At 45.8% G+C, this 18,862-nt stretch overlaps 1 protein-coding gene across 4 annotated transcripts in view; it reads right to left on the bottom strand.

The window, feature by feature from the left end:
- Positions 1-18,862, bottom strand: part of MKNK1 (MAPK interacting serine/threonine kinase 1) — a 42,679-nt gene that overhangs the window by 13,894 nt on the left and 9,923 nt on the right. For 3 of the 4 annotated variants that reach the window (XM_012539066.3, XM_033416528.2, XM_012539067.3), the window contains 5 exons: positions 11,410-11,516; positions 9,128-9,229; positions 6,478-6,575; positions 3,651-3,730; positions 2,017-2,090 (listed from right to left, as the gene is read on the bottom strand). In XM_012539066.3, the coding sequence (XP_012394520.1) occupies positions 2,017-2,090; positions 3,651-3,730; positions 6,478-6,575; positions 9,128-9,229; positions 11,410-11,425 (370 nt within the window). In that variant the 5' untranslated portion in view covers positions 11,426-11,516. The remainder of the gene's footprint in view (positions 1-2,016; positions 2,091-3,650; positions 3,731-6,477; positions 6,576-9,127; positions 9,230-11,409; positions 11,517-18,862) is intronic. The other variant, XM_033416529.2, reaches the window with a different exon arrangement.

The raw sequence follows: 18,862 nt of genomic DNA, 5'->3' as shown, positions 1-18,862 counted from the left end.
TGTAACTTCTCAGAGGCCAAGTTTTCAAAAGTTTGGGGTGGGGACATAGGCTTATTCATCGCTAAATGTCCAGCAGCAGTGTGGTACCTGGCACAGAGCAGGTACCAGCACAAAACTGGACCAAACAGAACTGGAAGCCTATCTTCTGTATCTGTCTATGATAAGCACAGAAGGGAGAGAGAATACCATTTAAGTGACCAAAAAATATTAATGCCACTGGGGCAGATTCGGCTTCTGAAATTGAAAAGAACTAAAAGTGAATCCACACGAGGTTGGGGGCCTCTCTAGAGGAACTTTTCCTCCCTTGCATCTGATCTCAGTCCAAACAAAAGCACATGCCTTCAAATGGAAAAGCCACACCTTTACGCGTTATGTAAAGGTCTAGTAAAGGGAAAAAAATGGCTTTCCCCCCGAACTTTCCCATTTATTATTATTATTATTATTTTGTTGTCAATGGCTAACATTTACTGGGTAGTTAACTACATACAAAGCACTATGTGATACTCTTTAAATAGATTATCTTATCCTCACTGCAATTGTACAAGATGTACAAAATAGAGTTATCCCCACTACATAGCTATAGATGGGGAACCTGAAGCCAAGAAAGGTTAAGCAACTTGCTCAAGATCATACACCAGGAAGTGGTGGCATCATCAGGACCCAAGCCCAGTAAGTCAGGTCTCGGAGCCTGTGCAGACTTCTCCTCAGCAGGACCTATGGTCTGACTCCTGGGGGGATGGGTTTTCCTGAGCCAACCACATACTCTCTTTACCCGCTGAGTCTGCCCTCAGTAGAGCTGCGCTCTAAGTGATATAGTTACTGATGACCCCGGCTGCATCAAGCATCTCAGATAGGTAATTCATGGTGCTGGTGTGGTTGGGAGGGGCGGGGTAGACACAGGCACGAACATATGGCTTGGCTCCATGTGGTCTGTGCTCACCACTGGAAGCCAGCATTTTGGGGCAGAAGGTGTCATCTCTGTATCCTAAAAATGGCACATGTTTACTTATTATCTCTGGTTTTTGTCATGGAGAGGGGATGAAAGATCTTCCACTTGCCAGATTAAAGAATCAAAGGATCCCAACACGCTGTGGAACATTCTGAGAAAACTGGCTCTTGGCTAGGTCTCAGGCTTGCTCTACTGTAGTGAGTCTCTCGTTTTCAAATTTGTTAAAAGGGAGAGTGGCGAGTAATACTCTACACACTTCTAAGATAGCCCCCAGCATACCCAATTGTTACAGCTGACATTTATTGAACCCTTAGTGCCTATGGGGCACTGAGCTAAGCATTTCACATGAATTATCTCATTTAATCTGCACAGTGTCCCAAGGAGGTCGGTGCTGTCATTATCCTTATTTACAGATATAGAGAATACTGTTGGGAAAGATTACGTGACTTGCTCAAGGTCACACAGCTAGTAAGCGATGGAGCTCCCTTAACCACCAAACCCCTCCGTGTAGCCCTCCACTAGACTAGGCTCCAGACATCCTCCCTAACCTTCACCTTGCAAATGCTTCCTAGGGCTGGGTGAGTGATGGGGAGAGAAAGGGCTTCTCTATGTCAGAAAAGCAACTTAAATATATATTCCGATGATCATGTGTGTGGGTGACAGTGGTGATGGTCGAGAATGGCATCTGTCCATCTGAAGGATGGTACCTTCTGGTGAGCCTTGTTAGACTTCACAATGAATGCAAGAGCTCCCACCCCATAATTAACTTCATTAAATAGTGAATGTATCAAAACAATGGATTGATAAATTGATGACTAAATGTATCTATATATGAGTCCTATTATAATGAGAAGGCAATAGAAGTCCACACAGGTGACATTCTGAGTTCTGCAAAATGCTAATTACATCCTTCCCTCCGGCCTCCCTTCTCCCAAATCAAGGGCAGTTTTAAGTCCTTCATCCTTTTTATTAGCTTGACTCATTTTAGAAGTCTCTGGGATTCATGATGGATGATCACCGCCCTGGGTCTTAATCAGAAGTCCAAACACATACTCAACAGTAAGTACCTCCTTGCAATTTCTCAAAGACCAAGTAAAACCTTGTGTCGTCTTCAAAGAACTCAATCAGCTCCAAAATGTTCCTTAAATAGGGAAAACAGTATTATATATTGAAGCCCACTTACAAATACACAATGAAAAAACAAAACAAAACAAAAACCAATGCCCTGTAACAGGGCAGAAATCAACTTGAAATCAGAATGCTTATTAAAGCCCCATGTTTGAGAAGTAGCCAATGGTGTTAGCAAGATTCAGGTCACCTTATCTTTCCATAATGTTTAGTCTCTGGTGTTTTCACCAAGTCTGTGCTGTCAAACCCAAACCCTAAAACCCACTAGGTAGAGTTATAAAAAAGTCCCAGTCACATTAAACTGAATAAAATCTGCAGCCGACTGGAAGCAATTGCGGCTAATAACACTGAATAGTAGGTGTGTGTCCTGGAGGCAAGCAGCAAATAATTACCTGCCCTCCCTCTTGCCCATAAATCACGGGGCAGTATTTACATTGCCTGGAGAAAATGGAAACATCTGTCAAATAGACTTGGGGCCTAACGTGGGCACCGCTAGGCCCTAACTGCTAAGCGCTACTTAATGAAACGGCTGTGTTCCCGGCCACTGTAGCACTTGTGGCCTTCCCCGGTGAGCACTCTCTGCCTGCCTGAGCGTTACTGCGCTCTGCCAACAAGGTCGTCTTGTAACTCAGTAGGGAAGCCACCAGCCTGGATATTGGAGGTGTTGGGGGCTTTTTTTCTTTTAAAGAACGAAATAAACCAAGTAGAGTCTGTAATGCTGAACTCAGAAGCTGCAGGGCTGAAAATAAAAATCTGTTCCTCATAAAAAATGCTGACCATTTTGGGAGACACCGGACATTTACTAGCAAAAGGGCGTCCGAATAAGATGGCCAAATGGCCTAATTTGAAAGAAGACTGTAGAGGCAGTGCCTGGAGTTAAATCAACAGCAGCCCCCTTACTCCAAGCTTAATGACAAAACCATCAATACTGGCCACTGGCTCCCTGCTGACCCTGCCATGGAGGGAGAGAGAGGCGGGAGCGGCGTCTTAGAGGTCACCCTGATTTAAAGCCACAGTGGGAGAGCCATTCATTTGGAGAGGGTGGTGAGTAGACTAAGACGGGGCTAGTTATCAAGCAACGAGTGTTAAACAAGGTTTCAGGACCCTTAGTAGTACCTGCACGTATATAAATATGCTAGGAACAGAAAGCGCAAATAGTCTTAATAGTTCTCATCATCCTCATCTATTAACTAAAGCAGGTCCCTACAGATTTCTACTAGGCAACACTCAGTCAGCCTGCTTTCCACAGGCGCTTGAAAGAAATAAAACCCCGTTTTTTCCCAAGCAGCCACTGATTCAGATTGCTTGCTCTTCTAACTTGCATAAATTCCTGATATGTACAGTATTTCAGCCTAAATAGAAGACAGCTTCTTTGCTGCTGCTGCTTTTCCTCTCTCTCTCTCTCTCTCTCTCTCTCTCTCTCTCAACACTGAAACATGGAAGGAGTTATACACAGTTCTGGGGGAAAGAGTGAGAGCTAACTGCTGGGGTCAGGAGACGGTAAGAATAACTTCCTTTTCTGCAGCCAAGCATCCCCCCAGAGAAGCAGCAAGTAACCCAACACTATACTCACTTGTTTCCTTGACACTGATACAGCGTCTCCACCTCCCGAAATACCCTACTCCGACTGTGTCCTGCATGTTTTTCAATGATCTGTGTGAAAAATAAAATCTGTCATATACACCCACCTGGTCAAAACACCCCTCAGCGGGTGCCCTCTGGGACAGTGCAAGGCCAAATTCAGCCCAAATCCAGTTTCAAGCGCAAGTCTGGAATAGGCCTTGTGGCTCTGTCAGCAAAGCAACCGACTGGCCCCAGGGCTTTCTAGCCCACCTGGGCTTGTTTGACTCTGGCCAAGTACATCACCATCGAAGCCTGTGAGGTTGCTACCCCCAGCCGCCCAGGGGAGACCGAGGCAGCCAGCAAGACAAAGAACCAGCTCTACCAAACTCCTACCCTGAAAACATCTCTGTCTGCTTTAAGGATAAGAATTTACAAGCTCTACTAAAGGATCTTCTAGTGCTGGAGGAAGAGCAAGGGGAATAAGGGATACAGTGAAGAGGAACTAAAGCCCCAAGGCCCAGCTCAGATGCCACCTCTGCAATTCTTCTGAGAATCTACCTTTGGCAGGCACCGTATTAAGTCATTTAGGTACATAATCTCAGTTAATCCTTAATCCTTACAATCCCGAAAGATAGGCAGAGGTAAAACATTTTGCCCACAGCTCTGGTAAGTGGCAGGGCTGCAATTCAAGCCCAGAGCTGCCTCCAAAGCCCTTGCTATCCTATACCTGCTTATATCCTACACAGCTTTTTCTCACAGAACCTAGAGGCTCTGTCTCTCCTACGATACTGTGGGCTGCTCCCCCTCCCCACCTGTACATGGAGATGCCTGGCAAGTACTGACTGAAGGAATGCGGGAGCCAACAGCTGAGCAGGTGGTTTACACAGGGACTGGCTGACCGTGCACATCTCTACAGACCCATCCAGAGCCCCAAACCGTTGCTAGTAGAGCCTGTGGGCAAGTCTTCTGCAGAGCTGGCTCTGCCTTATAGTTCCATGTGCGGAATGGACAGACATCTGGTTCCTTCATTCCAAGACTGCTGTCAAGGACACTTCACACTTCTCCAATATGCAGCAGCACAAACATCCACAATCAAGTAATTTTCTAAACAAGTACATGTCTGTTAGTAGACCACTGAACCCATTTTCTGAGCTGTCAGAGAGGTGAAGTGCTGGGGCACAGAAGCTATTCAGCTCATTTGTTCACCAAGCAGATCAAAGTCAGGAAGAACTTTCTCGCCGGCAACTATTCAGCAATGGCATACTTTTCTGAGGAGGTAATGAGCTCCTGCTACCAGAGATGGGGGTGGTGGGTGCCAAACATGGAGAACTATGTGAAGAGTTACAGGGGAGGCTGAGGACCAGATTACCTTGAAATTCCATTCCAACCGTGAGACTCTAGGATTCATCAGTTGGATGCCTGTAGGGAAAGTCCTAATAAAACCAAGTACTGTGGAGCCAGGCTGGAGAAGTAGCCCACGTCTGGGGAGCTTTCAAAGAACAGAAGAGACATGAGACATGGGCAGAGCTGCTGAAACCAAAGAATTGCCAAGCCCAGGTCTGGTGTTTGCCCAAAGATGCCATGGAGCATGAAGGAAGGGCAGCCTTGAAGAAATAGTTCTGTCATCCATAAATGTATTCACATCTTTGAAAATCAATTTACATTTGTGTTTTTTACCACACTTAGGCATATTTTTTTTAAAAAATTACTTGTAATTTATACTGACCTGTTTCCAACAAGGAATCGAGATAATGCTTTTGTTACCATATGAAGCAACACTCCAGCAAAAAGGGACATGGATTAGCAGAAGTGTTCTCCTTTATAAATCCAGCTGGGACTAGGACTATGACCAGTTGGTTAAAAGAAGAAACATTTCTTTCAGGAGCCAATTTGGCTGGGTTTGCCCATATGAGGCGGCACTTAGACCTGGTGGCTCTGGCAGATGATTTGAACACTTTGCTGGATACCAGAATCACCCAGACAGCTTGTTAAAATTAATGTTGCTGGGGCCTACCTCTAGTTTCTGATTCAGGAGGTCTGGGATAGGGCCAGATAATTTGTATCTCTAACAAGTTCCTAGGCCATGCTGGTACTGCTGGTGCAGGGACCACACTTTGAGAACCACTGCTCTAGATCCATCCCTTCTTCCATGTAGAGTCGGCAAATGGAAGCACAGAGGGGTACGGTGAGCCACTCCACGGTCATGCAGCTGGAAGTCACCTCTCCTGCCACACAGCTGAGTGCTCGGTCCTCATCACCACATTGCTTACATCACTTGTATAGCATCTTGTAATTTATAAAATGTTTCTACTTCTACCAGTTCATTTTTGTTTTCATCTTCATAACTACTCCCTGAGACAGGAAGGGCAGGTATTATTATCTTCATTCTAGAGATGTGGGAACTGAGGCTGAAAGAGGTTCAGTGACTTGCCCCAAGTCAAACAGTAGTAGTTTGTCAAAAGAGAGATTCAGATAGGCCCTCTAATTCCAAATCTGACTGTCTGCTCCCTGAAGCTAACTTCATTCATTAGAGGCATTGTTCTAAGCACTTCACACATATTAACTCATTTAATCCTCATGACAATACTATATACTATATCGGTTCTGTTATTACACTCATTATACAGATGAGGAAACTGAAGGACAAAGAGGTTAAGTAACTTGCCCAATGTTACACGGCAAGTAAGTAGAGAAACCAGTGAATCCAGTGAATCCAGCTTCAGAGCTCCCGTTCTTATTAAGCCACTATATCGCAGAATATAAAATTTATCTGGTTTAGGACAAGCTGAGACTGACTACCTGCAAAGTAAAGCCTGGCATCCAGATGAGACACTCACTTTGACAGCATACTCCTTGCCACTCTGCAGGCTCACGGCACCTTGAACTTTGGCATAGGCTCCCTCTCCAAGCAGCTCAGAGGTCAGTTTGTACGTATCTAGAGGTGAAATGGGTGAGAAGAATAACAAGATGAGTCACCCCTTTGCATAGAAGGAAAGAAGAGCTGTGTCACTTGGCTTCCCCAGTCTGACAGCGCAGGCGCACGAGGACTCTGCAGTGCTCAATGACGAGAGTCTAGTGCTCCCAGCCGCCTTGGGACTCGGCTTCACAACGACCAGGCCACATCACTGAAGGATCTTGTTCCTCATTTTAGAGATGAGGTCAGTGAAAGAGGTTCAATTCGGCACATGCTTCCCGAGTACCTACTATGTGCCAGACGACATCGATGGGGACACAGCGAGGAATAAAGTATAGTCCCTGCCCTTTGAGAGTCACGATCCAGTGGGGAAGACAGACACATACACAAGTGACCCCAGAATAAACCAGGCAGTGGTCAGCACTCTATTACCACAGAGGGACAAGACATAGTAAAAAAAAAAGCGGGGGAAGGGAAAGGTTAAATCTGTTGAGGGAGTCTGGGGGATCCTCACAGAAGGGATGTGATTTGAATGGACATCATTCATTCATTTACTCATTTGTTGAGCACCTCCTATGTGCCCAGCTCTGTGCTAGGAACTGGTGATACAAAGGGGAATAAAGCGCTGTTTTATTTTATACCACACACAATGGAAGTCGGAGGTTTTTTTTTTTTTTTTTGCGGTACGCGGGCCTCTCACCGCCACGGCCCCTCCCATTGCGGAGCACAGGCTCCGGACGCACAGGCCCAGCGGCCATGGCCCACGGGCCCAGCCGCTCCGAGGCATGTGGGATCCTCCCGGACCAGGGCACGAACCCGTGTCCCCTGCATCGGCAGGCGGACTCTCAACCACTGCGCCACCAGGGAAGCCCTAAGTCGGAGGTTTTTGAGACATTTTCAGAAGTCACCGGCAGGAAACAGGAGATAGAAGTAAGATGCAAACGGATGCCTTGAGGTTTTTAGGGTGCTGAGTCAGAGCCGCTCTAACACAGCAATAGGCCTGGGTGAAAGTATATTTAGGTGGCCTGCCCAAGGCCCGCTCCTCACAAAGAGCACAAGCTCTCTGACCCCCTTCCAAAGGAAGCCATAGCTCTATCATGGTCTCTGCCGAGGCCTCTCCTCCCTTGGTCTCCATTCTTCAGGTTTTTCCTCTTGAGGCAGCCTAGCATTTAAACCCACAGACTACTGAGCAGAATACTTTTAACCATGAAATTAGATTTTATCACTCTTAGTCATGAGAAACCCCATAACTGCACAAGCCATCCCTGAATAACAGGAAATACTCTCGTGTTCATTGAAAGAGGAAGACCTGTTGATTTGGAAACTATTCTAAAAAACCTTGGGACTTTTGTTCATTCCCCAACCCCCTCTGCCATGCACACACATCTACTGTTAAAGACAAACAGACAAAACCTACACTAAGCACCCTGTTGGTTCCATCAAGGTTTGGTCTCACAGCTGTAAGTATTTTAAATGACGTGCTTCTCTTACAATGGACACTTGGGTATTAGCCTTTGCGTGTGTCAGGATAGGTTGGTGGCTGGAGGTCCAATATTCCTGACTCATAAAGGGCTTGTTTTTAGGACCACTCTACAAAACAGTCAGTTCACTAGTATGTCTGTAGTGTTGGTAAGAGGGACCGTAAAGAGAAGCTATTTCAAGTTTCACAATGAAAGAAACAAAATAGATGATGGGGGCTCGGTCACTCCTAGGAGGAGCTACTTATCCTTTCAGTCCTTCGCAGGAGCGTCCAATGAGTCACTTCATCCCATCTGGTGCCCAGTGATAACAGGACCAGCACTGAGCCTGGTGCCTCACACACACTGTTCAAAATGTTTGACAACTCAACATCGTGTCCCCTGAACACAACATGCACTATTAAACAGAGTCAAACTCATCCAGCACAAGTAGTTGCAATCTCTATAAGCTGAATTCTCTGCTTATAGAATACTGAAGTTTCTTTCCTTCTTTCTTTCTTTCCTCCTTCCTTCTTCCCTCCCTGCCTCCCTCCCTCCCTCTTTCCTTCTTTCTGCCGCGCCACGTGGTTTGCGGGATCTTAGTTCCCCAACTAGGGACTGAACCCTGGCGATGGCAGTGAAAGCACAGAGTCCTAACCACTGGACCGTAAGGGAATTCCCTAGAAGATTTCAGTTTCATTTGCAGCCATGGCCCTCGACGTTCCCTCTTCCTCTGACATGGCTGTTCTACCTCTCGGCAGCTCCTCCAGGACCAGCTGAGGGAAAGATCACATCGGAAAAGCAGCTGAAGCATACCAGGCGATCTCACTCCACGTGCAACTGTGACACACTGGCCTTTCTGCTCCCTGATGAAATGCTCAGACCATTCAGAGGAGGCTTGTGCACCATCCAACAGCTTCTCCCATCCCTGCACTCTCTATCACCCCTTTCTGTAAACTCTCTCACCCCTATCTTTCATGCCTATCACACGGAGAACCATGAAGCTGGCTCTAAGATGATGCAGCCTATGACCTTTACCCCTGGGCTACCAGGACACTCCTCCCATGCCTGGGAAGCCACCAACCCAGCTCTAAGAGATCAAAGAGAGTGACCAACCTTCAAACTTTCCTGGCAAGGAGTCAGTGGCCCGGGCCTTCCGCTTCTTCTTCTTCCTCTTGTCACTTTCTGCAATGGGAACAGGTTCACTGCTGCCCATCTCTGGGAGAAAAGAGGAGATAGAAGGGAAATATCACTGGACTGATCAGGCTATAAGTTCACCCAAAAGGAAAAAAAGGAGGGGGGGACCCAGGAGCTTTCCACTCACATTTTAAAAATATCTATGAGGGCTATTTATCTGTTTTGACCCAAGAGGCAAAACTAAAAGCAAAACGATTATAGATCATTAACTGTGGAAAGGAACTCAGACAGATACGCTAGATTAAAAGAGGATAGCAGAAGCCTGCTGTAACCAAGCTCATTAGCACATGGATTTAGATCTGCCCCCAAACAGAACAACGAATCCTTAAGCAGAATCCCACATGTGACATCCTCCTTCAGCCTCAGCACCAGAAAGGCAGGACCCAGGGAGCTTAAGCAGGAAGGGAGGCGGGTTTGCGGTGGGGGGGGTGGGGTGGTCCATGCAAATGAAATCGCATGCTGCTCAGTAACATCCCTGTGGATGTGCATAGGGACTCAAAAGGCCCTCAGTGGAGGCTGCCTCTATGACGGTACAACAGGGCAGGGGTGGGTTTGAGGATGGCCCTAAATTCCTTCATGTCCAAGAGCACAGACTTGAGTGCTTGGGAGGCCAGCGCATACCCTCCCTCCTCAGCTCCTTATTTGAGAGGAGGCAGGTAGGGTCCATTCAGAAGCCTGCAGTTGACGGGTCTACACCGGGTTGCTGGATGCAGTCATTTATTGCAAAAACATTATTATCTCTCTGGCAAGCACCTGGCTCCCCACCTTAAAGGGAGGATTTGTGAGGCAGACATTCAGACATTGGACAGATTGGGCAGGAAAGGGTGGGGACAGAAAGAATAAGCATGAAGACTGAGAGGGGGAAAGAGAAAAGGAGGAATAATGAACCAGCAGCCAATCATAGTCCTGTTTCTAAGACACTGGAGTAAGGGCCTTCCCATGTTAAAGATAAATTACTTATAGAACATGCCATGCCCTTGATCCAGAGTGGAGCCTTAATACTCTTCGCCTGCAGTTAGAAATAATAAGATTTCTCTGAAGTCTCTGGGTCTAAATCCCCACCAGGGTGATTAAACCTTTACATCCTTCTAAAATAGAGGCGGTCGAGCACTGATGGGGCATACAATGTGAGTGACTTTTAGACCAACCTTCAATAAACACAGGCTCTGGGTTGCTGGATGTTTTTTTCTGAGATTTTGAAATGGAAGCTGGCTCTTTGCCCATTGAGGGGAAAGGCCCACTCTCTTCTCAGAGGACCCCAGCTGAACATGATCAGAAAAATGGCAAGTCTGCTCAGGAAGATTGATTAGAGCCTACGCACGTCTACTGCACACTGTTCTCAGAAGCAAGTACACACAACCATTAGGAGAAAGCACACAGAACAATGGCGCATTTCAATACCACAATCCAGAACCTGGTTAAGCAGCCAAGTGTCTGACAGCTCAATTGAGCTGCATTCTTCCTCCCATTTCTAGGATCTGATGACAGTAGACTTTCATTTACACTTTAGAGAAGATAAACATGTGGAGGAAAGGAATCCACAGAGGATCCCCAAGTATTACTCTAGCCAACAGCTTCAAGCACAAGATATACCTGGGGACTGCGACATGCTATGAATTCAAAGAACCGAACTCAAACGGCAGCAGCCAAAGATCCACCCTCACCAAGGGAAATCAAAAGGAAAAGAGCTGCCCAACACAGTGAGAAATTCTACAGAAATGAAACAAGGCTCACTCGTCTCCAGGACCCCAGGAGAGGGGTGCTGGCCATTGGGACAGCAGGCTGAGAAGGAGGGACCACTGCCCCTCTTGCCCTGCCCTTGAGTGCAGTCCAGTGGCACCCCTCCCCACCCCATCTATTTTCTCACCAGCACTGCGAGCTGAGTGCGGACGGGACAGATTTGGGATTCACTTCTCTTCCTCCTTCCCCTGCCCAAACTCTGAAGGAGGGCCAAAGTACAAGCAAAACAGCCCAAAGGCAGCAATGGAGAGGAGCAGCAAGACAGCTGGCGGTGTTATAGTTCATGGGGGACGCGCAGACATACTTATGACTCTAGCTAGAAAACCCCGTTAGCTGCAATTTATACTTGGTTTTCACCACAGCAGGGCTGAGGGAGCCTCTCGTGGAAGAAGCATACCTCTGAGCACTGCCGCATACATGGAATTAGATTTTATGGCTTCACACACAAAAAGATCGAGTACCTGGTCTATTCTGCATGGATTTCAATGGAAGAGGGTGCGCCAGAAGGGACAAATGGTTAAGACTTTCCTTGGAAACAGAACTTGTTGAAGGAGAGTTGTTTTTGAAACTAGGAAGAAAAAAATGTAGGAAGACAGTGAAGTGAAAAAAACATGCTTAACTTCCCTGTTCACAGCGGGGGGAGCGGGATGGAGATGTGTCATAACCTTACCAAAGGGCTGAAAGCTCTTCACCTGGAGCCTGTCCATACACTCTATTGGGACCTTAGTTTATCATGCATGCAATCATTTGAGAGAGGCTTCCTCAGGGTGTGAGGCTCCACAATCAAGCTGGCTTACCTCCTTCCTTCGGCCTAAGAACTCCTCTCAGCCATCAAAACCCAGCTCAAAAGTCTCCCCACCTTAGAGTAAGTTAAGGTTTGCACAAACACTTTTGAAATCTATGCAAATAGATGGTGTTACTGCACAGAGCTCGAATCCGGTGCTCCATCCTCTGTTCCCAAACACCCTGCTAGCAGCTATACTAGAGCACTGGTTTTATTTGGCCTTGAGCTCTCTCTACTGTTCCTAAAGGCCAGGGCTATCCTTGCCTGTTCATCTCTGCGTCTCCTATGAGTTGTGGTGTGGTGTCAGACATGTATCAGGCATCAGAAAACGTGTACTGAAATGAGAATGATATGAGAGGACGCACATCCTCGGGGTTAGGTGCAGGCCTGTCACCCAGGCCCTCTAGGTAACGAGTGCACACACTGAAAGAAACGTAGGTACACCTTTGCCCTGCAGGCAGCACAGAGTAAGGCTTTACTCAGTCTATGAATTCCCTGATAGACTCCCTCTCAACAAAGCCCTATGACTCAAAACGTCCTTAACTTTCTAGCAAGAAGCCTGGTCTTTGCTATAGGATTGGGCGATGTGTCTGCTATTTCAGAGGAGGGAGTGAGCACTTCCTTCATGTCTGTAGACAGACCTCAGCTGGCATGGAGGCTCCCAGCACTTCACTGCCTCCAGCCCTTGCTTTCCTCTTGGGCTAGGCTTGGCGGTCGGTCCACTACTTGTGTATCCGCGGAGGTAGAGCTGGAGAGGAAGCACACTGCTGACAGGGAAGGCTCGTGGGCTTGGCATCGGGAGACCTAAGTGAAAGTCTGGTTCAGATATTACCAGACGTAGCACCAAGACCAAGTTACTTCGCCTCTTAGCGTCTCCGTTTCCTCATCTACAGGTTAGGTTTAAAAATAATACCTGCCCTTTCCAGCAATGCTGTGAGGACCCAGTGAGCTACTTAATATAAATGCACTTCAGAAAAACATATATGGGGCTTCCCTGGTGGCGCAGTGGTTGAGAGTCCGCCTGCCGATGCAGGGGACACGGGTTCGTGCCCCGGTCCGGGAAGATCCCACATGCCGCGGAGCGGCTGGGCCCGTGAGCCATGGCCGCTGAGCCTGCGCGTCTGGAGCCTGTGCTCCACAACGGGAGAGGCCACAACAGTGAGAGGCCCGCGTACCGCAAAAAAAAACCCAAAAAACAAAAAAAACATATATGTATGCATAAGTCTGTATGCACATACAACAGAGTAGAAAGATTAGACAGAAATACACAAAATTGTTAAACTACTACAATCTGAAAGAGTGCCTATTATGTGCCAAGCACAGGTATTTTACATACATTATCTCTAATTCTTACACTAATCTCCAAAGTAAATATTTCACCATATTTCAAGTGAGGAAACTGAGGCTCAGAGGTTAAATTATCTACCAAACACCAAACATCTAGTTAGTGGTTTAACTTGGATTCAAACACAATGCTGCCCTTTCAAGTCCTGGTCACATCTTATCTATAGTAGTTTTCTCTGTGTGATAGGGTGATTTTTATTTTCTTCTTTATATTCTTCAGTATTCTCCAAATTGTATACAATGATGTTTATTACTTTTTTTAAGTGCTATTATTGTTTCAGTCAAGTTTCATTTTTAACAAAATACACAGTAACATTTCTCCAATGCACACTGGAATTTAGAGTCTGATTGTACAGTTTTACAAATTATACCTAGATTTCTGTATATTGAAATTCAACAGCAGGTAAAGAAAAAACATTTCAGGAATACTGGGGCCCTGAATTTTTATAATCTTGGAAAAACAACAAATGGCATTTTAACTTTTATCTTTATAAATGCTATGTTTTAAAAGGAAAAACTTTGTGAAAAAAACCCCAAATAATGCACTGAACATCTGCACCTGAGATACACCCTTTTAAATCCTGGTCTTCACACTGTGTGAGCTTTGGCACGTTGCTTAGTTTCTCTGAGTATCAGTTTCTTCATATACAAAATAAGGTCAGAGTAAGGCCTGGCCTCCCTAGATCACAAGGCTTTTGTGAGGATCAAATAAGAAAGGAGAAGTGAAAGCACTGCTGACTTACTCATTCAACAAATACTGTTTTTTATTTGGCACCTACTGATTGTCCAGTGCTAGACAGTGAGAATATAAGAGAAGACACAGTCTCTGTCCTTATGGAATTTAAATCCACTGACATGTAAAACGATTTCAATTCAGTGGGACAAGTGCTATGACAGGGGTACCAGGTGCTGTGGAGCAAAAGACAGGCGGCTAACTCACTATAGGTCACTAGTGACCAGTTTGGTCACTAGAAGAAGGGACAGCTAAGCTGGAATCAGCCAGGAACCAGCCAGGGTGGGGGCTGGGAAGAGAGACAGAGGAGGTGCATGAGCTAAGGCCTGAAGGAGAGGCAGCATGGCCGGCTAGTGCCACTGCAAATTGTTCAGGCTGGCTGGAGCATAGAGTATGTGGGGAGTGATGACAAGTAAGCTGAAGGGGTGAGCAGGGGCAGATCATTTGCAGCTTCACCACCATAGTATCATCACCATCATCACTATTATGTGTTTCTATTCCTAGGCATAAGTTTATCTTGTTTTCTCCATTAAAGTGAGTGTAGGGATGCATATTCTCCTTTCTTTGTAAAACAGGTATTCATTGGAGGCGTAGTAGGTGCTAAAGATACAGATCCAACCACCAAGCTGGCTCCTTCACGGGGAGAGGGCCCAGAGGACCCACAGAGCAGATGAGGCGCGGCTGAGGGGTCTCACCTGGGGGGACTACCAGAGCCACAGATATTCCTAACATGCCAGTACCGAGCCACTGTACAGCCCACAAGTCGACCTCAAGGCCCCCCTTCTGAAAGAACCGTGTCATTTCTCCATTAGGTCTTATGAGCCACATGGCCCCCAAAAGGCACCAGATCTGTTCTCCACCTTTTGGTAGAGCTTAGAGAGAACTAACCAGCTCTAACATCTGGTATGTCACACCAAAGACGATCATCCTTCCCCAAGAACATGACTCTGCTGGCTAACTCAGCTTGACAAACTTAGCTCATGCTCCTCTCCCAACCACCCTAGAGTTCTTTTCAAGATCTATGATTCACTTCCCAACATGTGACAGCTAGTTCCCTCAGTCGCTAGAGCTTTCTAGAGAAGGAATAGTGGTGACAGTAAGCTGATGAGGGTAATTATCAATTCATCTGCCTTCTCAGTCATCAGCTGGCTGAGGGCCCCCAAACAAATGGAGAACTGAGAAAACGAAAGGGAACTGAGGAAACGAAAGGAAGGGGGATGGACACTCCTAAGGAAGAGGCCAAGATTAAGAAATCTGAGCAGAGGAGGAGGCAGTGAGGAGGAATGGGGAGACTAGCCCGGGACACTTACTTCTCTGAAGCAGTAGTAATAGTAGTGGTAGTACACACACTTACATGACATGGTGCTTACTCCATGCCAGGCAATGTTCTAGGCATTTTACAAATACCACAGTTTACATATACTGACTTACCTAACCTTCACAACTCTATGAGGTAAGTATAATTATTATCCACATTTTACAGATGAAGAAACTGGGTGCAAAAAGATTAAGTAAGTTGCCACGATCACATCGCTAGTAAGTGGCAGAGCTGAGATTTAAATCTAAACAGTCTGGCTCAGAATTCAAGCTTTTAACTATTACAGCATACTTAAACATTAATGCTGAAAGGCAGAAGGGGACAGCCAGTCAGAGTTAGCTGGGCACCAACAAGAATGCTTTTATTTAGAAACCTTAGCACAGAGCCTCCCCACTGATGTGCTGTGAGTGAGATATTGATCCTCTCACCAGGCTGAACAACATCATTTTCTGTGTGCTACGATGTCCAAAAGGTTGGGTGGCACTGCTCCAGCTTAAACACAAGGGCATTACGACCATATTATCACGATTATATTAATCTAAAATCTAATTTATCAGAAGTTTTCTCTCCTTGCTCTGAGATAGCTTTGTGTTTTGGCCTGTTTTGTAGGATGAGCTACAAGCCAGTCCAACCACATTATTCCATGGCAGTTCTGGTATCGGGACAAGGCTACTGTATTCTTCATTTGTCTGACCTATTAGTTGGTTGATTTGGTTTCTGATGGTATCACTACCATGTAGGGGACAAGGTCAAGGGTACACTCAAATGGAAGCTAGTCAAATTTAACACACGGTGGATGAAAGGAGTCCCCCTGTGAAATCAGCTTGTCCTGATCAAAGGACGGTCTGTTAATGTGATTCCAAGGGGCTAAGGTATTTCACAGGTTTGCTGCAGAGTCCAGTGTGTAGTGGGGCTGGGCAGCATTACGCAGATTGCAGTCTCTCACTCAACTACAGTGAAAGCAGCTTGAGGCCCACTAAGGTGCCAGAGGGGTGGTGACTCACAACAGGCCTCAAACAGGGCTGGGATGGTAAGATTCCCAGGGGCAAAAGGTCTAGCTTCAGGCCCACCTTCTTCCTCGGTTCTGATTCTGGGATCATATGCAGCCTTCAGAGCTGTCACTGCATCACCTGGTGGAAGGAATGAGAACAGGAATGGTGCAGGGGGTAAAGGGAGTGTGTACTTAAGAAATAGCAAGGAGGAAAACAGAACTACCATATGACGTAGCAATTCCACATCCGGGTATTTTTCTGAAGAAAATGAAAGCACTAACCTGAAAAGATATCTGCTCCCCATAAGTAAACAACCTAAGTGTCCACTGATGAACGAGCAGATAAAGAGTGGGAGATACACACACACACACACACACACATATACATACAATGGAGTAGTATTCAGCCATAAAAAAGAATGGCATCTTGCAGTCTGCAACAATATGGATGGTCCTTGAGGGTATCAGGCTAAGTGAAATAAGTCAGACAGAGAAAGACAAACACTGTGTGATCCGCAGGACTTCACTTATATGTGAAATCTTAAAAACAAAACCAAAAAACAAGCTTATAGACACAGAGAACAGATTGGTGATTCCTGGAGGTGGCAGGTGGAGGGTAGGTGAGATTGGGGGTAAAAGGGGTCAAAAGGTACAAAATTCCAGTCATAAAATAAATAAGTCATGGGATGAATGTACAGCATGGCAACTACAGTTAATAATACTGTACTGCATATTTGAAAGTTGCTAGGAGAGTAGATCTTAAAAGTTCTCATCACACACAAAAATTCTGTAACTATGTATGGTGATAGATGCTAATGAGACATTGTGGTGATTATTTCACAAACATCAAATCATTATGTTGTACACTTGACACTAATATAATGTTGTTATGTCAATTATACCTTAATTTTTTTAAAAAAGAAAGAAATAGCAAGTAGGAGTAAAGGACTGGATTTGTGTAAGCAGGACTGTATAAAAAGCTGAAAAAGGCTGAAGTCAGCTCATCCAAGCTTATTAATATGGCCTACAAGGCCCTCCAACATCCAGTGCCTGTCTACTTTCTAGCCTCACTAACCATCAGTCAGTCATTCTTTCAAGGAAAAATGAAAATAGTAGGTAGTTCAGCTTGCAGTTCACAACCTCACAAGTGCTTTTCCTTGAGACAAGCGCTGTGCTTTGGTATGCAGCAGGAGTGCTTTCGAGCATTTCCACTGTGTCACGCAGAACATTAAAAAGATGTGTACTCAAGGGCTGAGATTCAATAAAATTAATAACTTTTACTGCTTCATCAAGGACATACTTAAGTGAAAACGGCCTTTTTTAAAAACTGTGAGTGCACAGCAATAAGAATACAATGACTGCTAGTGCAGTTCAGTGCCACTGCCTTGATTCGCACTAAGGCATCAGCAGTTTTGCCCACTGTTGCTTTGCAACAACAAATAGCATCTTGGCACTATTATGAAAGTAGTTTTGACCTTGCAGATATCTGAAAGGTTTTCAAGGATCCCCAGGGTCTGTAGAGCACACTTGTGAACCACTATTCTAGGCAATGGGGAGGGACTGGGCCCCACTGGAGCTATGCTTTAGGGCCATCAAACCAGCTGTGATGGCAGAACAAACTGGAGGCTGGAGGGGGATGAGAGGGCAGAGCAAGGCTGTGGCAACAACCCGGAGGAAGGCAGGGAAGGTGTGTGGCTGAGGTGGGGATAGAAAGGATGAGGAAGAGGTGAGGGGTGTGATGGGGAGAGGTAATGAAGCCAGAGAGGCAAAGCTAGTCCTGGTCCTGCCCAATGACTGGAGATGGTGGAGGAGTCCAAGACCACTATCCTCCTTGAAGGGAAGGCACGGAGTCTAATTTCTCTCTATCCCCACTGCCCTGTACGGAACCAGGCACACAGGGGGACCTCGATATATGCTTATTAACCAAAATCAGGTAACTGTAAGAGCAGTAGTACCATCAAAGAAGGGGAGAATTCAGGAGGGGAAGCTGGCTGGGGATGGGGAGCAGGGGAAGACTGTGCCCCGGGAAAGCTTCAGTTGAAGGAGGGTGACATAGCAGCAAAGTCTGAAAACTCTCAGAACAGGCTAAAGCCATTCTCACCTAGTCCTCATCTGAAACAATCTACAAATGAGGCATTGTTTATAACCCACCAGGCATGATGAGACCTCAGGATACTGTGTCATACAGAACACTTCAAAATGTCCTCAGATATGTCACAAATTGTTAAAACCTGGAAAGATACATCTCAAGCCATTATTAACAATAGTTAACTTTGGGAGAATGAAATTGAGTGGGTACAGAATTTTACTTTTGATACTTCTGTTGTATTTGATTTTGTTTTGTTATGATACAGTCATTTTACCTTTATAATTAAAAGGGAATAAATATGTTTTCCTTACTGCATAGTTTTCCTTATGACCCTCTCTGCCAGTTTATTCTGGTAGAAATGTGCTCCACCCTACTGAGTAACTGTCTTAGGCATGCCAGAAAGCCCAGCTAATCCTAGCTGCCCAACTGAACACTGGAGTCTCTGACTCACCCCTTCCTCTGGAAATATCAGATACAGGTCTCCCAACTTTTGGAAAGTTCGCTTCACACCACTTTGCTTTTATGAAAGACCTACATTAGTATGTACCTGTTTTCAAGACATACTAAGAGCATTTTCATATTTACGAGAAAGGGTGAAAAGTGAAAATAGGGTTCAGCATTTGTCTTCCAGTGAACATTATAGAGGAACCACGCA

Source organism: Orcinus orca, chromosome 1 (assembly GCF_937001465.1).
Source record: "Orcinus orca chromosome 1, mOrcOrc1.1, whole genome shotgun sequence".
In the NCBI taxonomy this organism is placed as follows: domain Eukaryota; kingdom Metazoa; phylum Chordata; class Mammalia; order Artiodactyla; family Delphinidae; genus Orcinus; species Orcinus orca.
This window is presented reverse-complemented; position numbering and strand designations above follow the sequence as displayed.